This window comes from Colossoma macropomum, unplaced genomic scaffold (assembly GCF_904425465.1).
Source record: "Colossoma macropomum unplaced genomic scaffold, Colossoma_macropomum, whole genome shotgun sequence".
NCBI lineage: Eukaryota > Metazoa > Chordata > Actinopteri > Characiformes > Serrasalmidae > Colossoma > Colossoma macropomum.
The window spans coordinates 23,688,211-23,692,813 of NW_023494785.1; the positions used below are offsets into that span (position 1 = coordinate 23,688,211).

Genomic DNA, 4,603 nt, shown 5'->3' on the forward strand with positions numbered 1-4,603 from the left:
CGCTTACATTGCAGTGGTGATGAGGTGGGAGTGTGTAGGATTTTGATTATGAAACAAATCTGATTCGGTCACAACTAAGGAAGATCTGATTTGGTCATCTGACATCTGTTTGACATTTGTTATGTATAGGATGGGTTGCTTATGTTGCTTATCTTTCAGTCTGTTACTCTGTTTCTTTTTATTCTGTCAATCACATTACAGACCCCAGTAGTCGTGAGTCATTCTGTAGTCCTCGTTATGCCCATATTACGAACTCCGGGTCTAAGCTCCATTTCTCTAGGGCCAGAATGAATAGGGTTTTTCAAAAAATCATTCGCACCCTGTGGTAAATAAAAATGTTCAGAACCTGATACGTTTTGTCCTGTGTATATTTTTCTCATGAATACCACTAGATCCTCCGAATTGAGCTCTGCAGCTTTACATTGTGTGAAACCTTCAGGAAGATTGGACCGATAGAAATGCTTCAAATTGCTTGGAATAAAATCACATTACCTTTACTTACATTGAAATATTAAATTTGCTCTCTCCTGTAAAGTTACCATTTTGGAGATATGTTTTTCTTCGGACAGCAATGGTATGCACAGGATAATCCAAGTGCCCCAATCATCCAGTGAAAAACCCATGATCAGGCAAACCTGTGTAGTCAAATGACGGACTCTGGACTTCTTGGAGGCAGTGACAGAGAAGAGGATGGTAATACTATTGGAGAACATTCTGAACAATTCTGCCCCCTCTCATCCCCTACCCTCAACATCCCATGACACGAAGGAGCATCTTTAGCCACCAGCTCATTCCATCAAGGTGCTCTACGTTGCTCTACTGGAGATCTTTTCTGCTGAATGCCTGTATGTTCTCAGAACAAACAGTAGGACAGAATCTTCCTACACAAACAGTAATACATATAACATACCACTAAATGTTTTTACATTAACAGGTACTCCATATTGTACTCAGCATTCTATTCCATCTATGCAAATTACAAGGTTCAGAACGGTACTATTTTTTCCCTTACAACACCCTGTATGTACCTCTCCGCCCTGCATGCCTTTTGCGTTGTTTGGGTTGGCGGCATTGAATCATGCGGTGTGAGCAAAACTCATTGCTTATGAATAATGTAAGTAACATTATTCATCAGAGGAACTGCCATAGATAACAAATGCACCACACTGTCCTACCCCATAAAGTGGTGAGCAGAGTAGCAAGTAGTTTGTTGTTGACCCCCGCAGTTTCTATTCACTCTGGGTTCCTCTGTTATGGCACCGGCAGGAAGTAATCCTGGAGTATTTATTTATTTATTTTTATTAAAAAGACATTTTATATCAAAACTTTATAACAAAACTATCACAAAACAATGCCTCAGGTATCAAGCAACGCATTCATAACCATTGTGTGTAATAACTTAATGGGATGTAGCTTTTGGAGCCGTTAAATGCTTCTGACGTCTGGATCCTAGTACTATAATGGTGACCAACTCTGACTCGGTACGATTCTCTAGAAGGGCGCATTTCACACCAAACCACACTGAATGAGTTTGTTTACATCTAAACCATCGAATGATTAAGTAATTTTGTAAAATCGAGTACCCCTTTAAGATTGACTGAGGCAAAGTGGAAATGTATTCTGTACTCTAACAAATCAAAATTTGACATTCTTTTTGGAAATCATGGATGCCACGTCCTCTGGGCTAGAGGAGTGGGACCATCCAGCTTACCAGCACACAGTTTAAAAGCCAGCATCCGTGATGGCATGGGTGATGGCACCATCAATGCTGTATGACATATACATGGCTCCAGTAAAAGATAGTATATAGTAAGAGTCCAGGTGCCATTCTGGCCTGTCTGTAGTCCAGACTGGTCACCCATTGAAAACATTTGGCAAATATTTGCACATAATTGCATTCTGTTTTTAATTACATTTTGCACAGCATCCCAACTTCTTCGGAAACAGAGTTGTAAAAGACATTTCTCTCTCTGCAGACTCCGGACAAACTAGTGCAGTTAAACTAATATTATCGCAACAGAACATGTGAACAAGATAAATGTTCTGGGTTATATTCCCAATTTTAGATTGTTATTAACCAGACTATTAACATTGGCCAATGCCTTTTCAACCAGTTGATTCTTAAAAGCTAACTGCTAAACACAGTGGCTTTCTTCATGTTTACATTCTGATGAGATGCTGAATTTAAAAACTCATACTCTTAGAGGCCAGCACGCAGTATTCATTCAAATGTCCAAGACTTTGCTGTAACATTTGCATTGTTTTCCTAAAAAAAAAAAAAAAAAAATGAAAGATGCAGATAAAGAGCCCTTTTGGCCCTTAACCTCTATCAGCATTAACTTGAGAGTAGAGCCTAAGATTCAGATTCTGTAGGCAATTAAAGCATTTCATTCTGTAACTGTTCTAAATATATATATATATATATATATATATATATATATATATATAATATATATATATATATATATATATATATACACACACATACACATATATACACACACACACACACATATATATATATATACATATATACACACACACAAAAAATGACTTCTTACATACATACATGTAAGTTATTAAAACAGACACACAGTCTATTGAGGCTAAATTTTAAATAAGTTCTGCTTAAATTCTACTTAATTATTACACAGTGGACTGAAAACCAGTTCCATGCAAAAGAAAGCAACTCAAAGCACTGTGCTATGTATAAACATGAGCAAATTTTATTGGTGCAACAAAATCATGTAACTGATTTGCTTATATTTCTTTACCACAAACATGACAAACAATTAGATAAAAAACACTAACAACTTCACAGCAAACATTGTGGCATTTCAATTGGCATAGGGTCATATTCCCAGTAATGCATCATGTAGAATGCTGTGCTAGAAAAGCTCTTATTCTCTGCAGAAGTTCTTTCTTCACACTGTCAGGAACCAGCGCTGAGAAAAACAGAAAAGTATCATTTTTTTTTGCTCTATGCACATAATTATGTGCAACAGACACACATCTCTGTCCTTTTTAAATGTGTAGGTTTTAGGGACTGAATGTGGAAGCTTACCTCTTCCTTTTGGGGTGACTCCAGCAACCAAGTCTTCTACTGTGACATTCTCAATGCCCTTTTCCTTGATGACCTCTGCAAAACCAGGGTTGTTTTGAGCACTTTTAAAGTCTCTTGGTAATACCTATATTCCATACTCCTGCCACGATTAGTGTGGGGATTTTCCCGTTTATAATAAATTAGCCACTATTTGAAAGGCTTGGCCTTTTTTGCAAAGGCAAGCAGCAGGAGCCCAACATTCAACAAATAAGGATTAATTATATGAAAGGTAGTTGTTGTGACTGGTAGTAATGTAACAACCTTGAGTATCATTAGGAAAATTAAAAGAGAGTGGGTTCTCCAACTATTTCTCCCCTGAATCGTTTAGAACATGGACGATGTCGTCCAAGATCTAGAACGACTCTGTTCTTACCTTTGCAGTGTGCTTTTAACTGATCTCTCCAACCACACTCAATGAGTTTCGCTCTAAGTAACTCCTTTAACCTAAAACACAAAGGAAAGTTAAAAACACCGGGAAATCTTTCTGGTCCATAGTTAACTAGTTACTAAAGTGTGATGAACTCACCTCTCCCTCTCACCCATCTCAATCAACTTCTGATTAATTGCGGCCCTCATCTGTAACTCTTTACTCATAACTCGACCTGGTAGAAGAGACGCGGAGTTAGTATGCTGAAGAATAAACAGTGGCAACCTTAGCATGCTAAAGAGCTAATCTCAGCTAAAACAAGCACGTATTCATTCTGTTCAGTAATACATTAAACAGCCAAATATAATACGATAACGACAATAAACAAACTAGCTATTTTACGACACACTCCAGTCTAAGTTGCGGTTTTATATACGATATCAGGAAACGTGAATGCTACACTACTAACATTACTGCAGTCAGACTCGACCGGGCAGCTAAGTTCAGTTAGCTGTCGCTGTTAGTCTTTTGTTAGCTCGCCAGTTAGTTTAGCGCATTAATATGAACACGAGAAACTAGCAGACTCAAACCGTGCAAGACTAATACCGTGAAATATATTAGTATTAGATTAGTGATTTTAAAAATGTACCCAAACTGTTGCAGAAATGAGCATAATGTTTTTATGAACAGCTTTAGAGAAGCTTCTGGTCGACGGATCCCCACCTCGCTCTGTGTCCCCCAGGAAACACACGGGAACGAAAGGTTCCTCTCCCTTCGTGAATTATACTCGCAGTAAAACAACGACGCAAATGTCTGAAATCAGACATATTGATTAATGAATTGTAATCCTGCTCAACTACAGATCTGTCGTGGTAATGTAAACTATTTAATGGACTGATGTTTGTGAAGTTTGTAAGAGAAGCTTATGAACGTGCTGCAACTGTTCAAAGCGGATGTAATTTATGGGTGGTTTCAGCCTTTATGAGACGAAGCACTGTGTGTTTGTTTATTTATTTATTTATTTATTTATTTATTTATTTATTATTTTTATGATGGACATTTAGACACTACACTGCTGTTTTTTTGGCCACAGGGTGGCAGTATTGCTTCAACTACTGCTTCAACTGAAGAAA

General features: G+C 37.7%; 1 protein-coding gene across 2 annotated transcripts; it reads right to left on the reverse strand.

Moving 5' to 3' along the window:
- Positions 1 to 2,703: 2,703 nt before the first annotated feature.
- eny2 (ENY2 transcription and export complex 2 subunit) lies at positions 2,704 to 4,223 on the reverse strand. Of its 2 annotated transcripts, none has more exons than XM_036579323.1 (5): positions 4,194 to 4,223; positions 3,630 to 3,705; positions 3,477 to 3,547; positions 3,065 to 3,139; positions 2,704 to 2,945 (listed from the first exon to the last, which is right to left on the reverse strand). In XM_036579323.1, exons 2-5 carry the CDS (start codon positions 3,695 to 3,697, stop codon positions 2,872 to 2,874), a joined length of 288 nt encoding a protein of 95 aa, XP_036435216.1. In that variant the 5' UTR covers positions 3,698 to 3,705; positions 4,194 to 4,223; the 3' UTR covers positions 2,704 to 2,871. The 2 variants fall into 2 exon arrangements, with proteins under 2 accessions (XP_036435216.1, XP_036435206.1); XM_036579313.1 differs by having other exon boundaries at positions 4,120 to 4,222.
- Positions 4,224 to 4,603: the final 380 nt, after the last annotated feature.

Excerpts from the sequence above, each read along its gene's own strand:
- eny2 (XM_036579323.1), bottom strand. The coding sequence starts at position 3,697 with ATGAGTAAAGAGTTACAGATGAGGGCCGCAATTAATCAGAAGTTGATT. Across the intron at positions 3,548-3,629 it reads GAGATGGGTGAGAGGGAGAG|GTTAAAGGAGTTACTTAGAG; the intron begins GTGAGTTCATCA and ends TTTGTGTTTTAG. Across the intron at positions 2,946-3,064 it reads AGTCACCCCAAAAGGAAGAG|CGCTGGTTCCTGACAGTGTG; the intron begins GTAAGCTTCCAC and ends TGTTTTTCTCAG.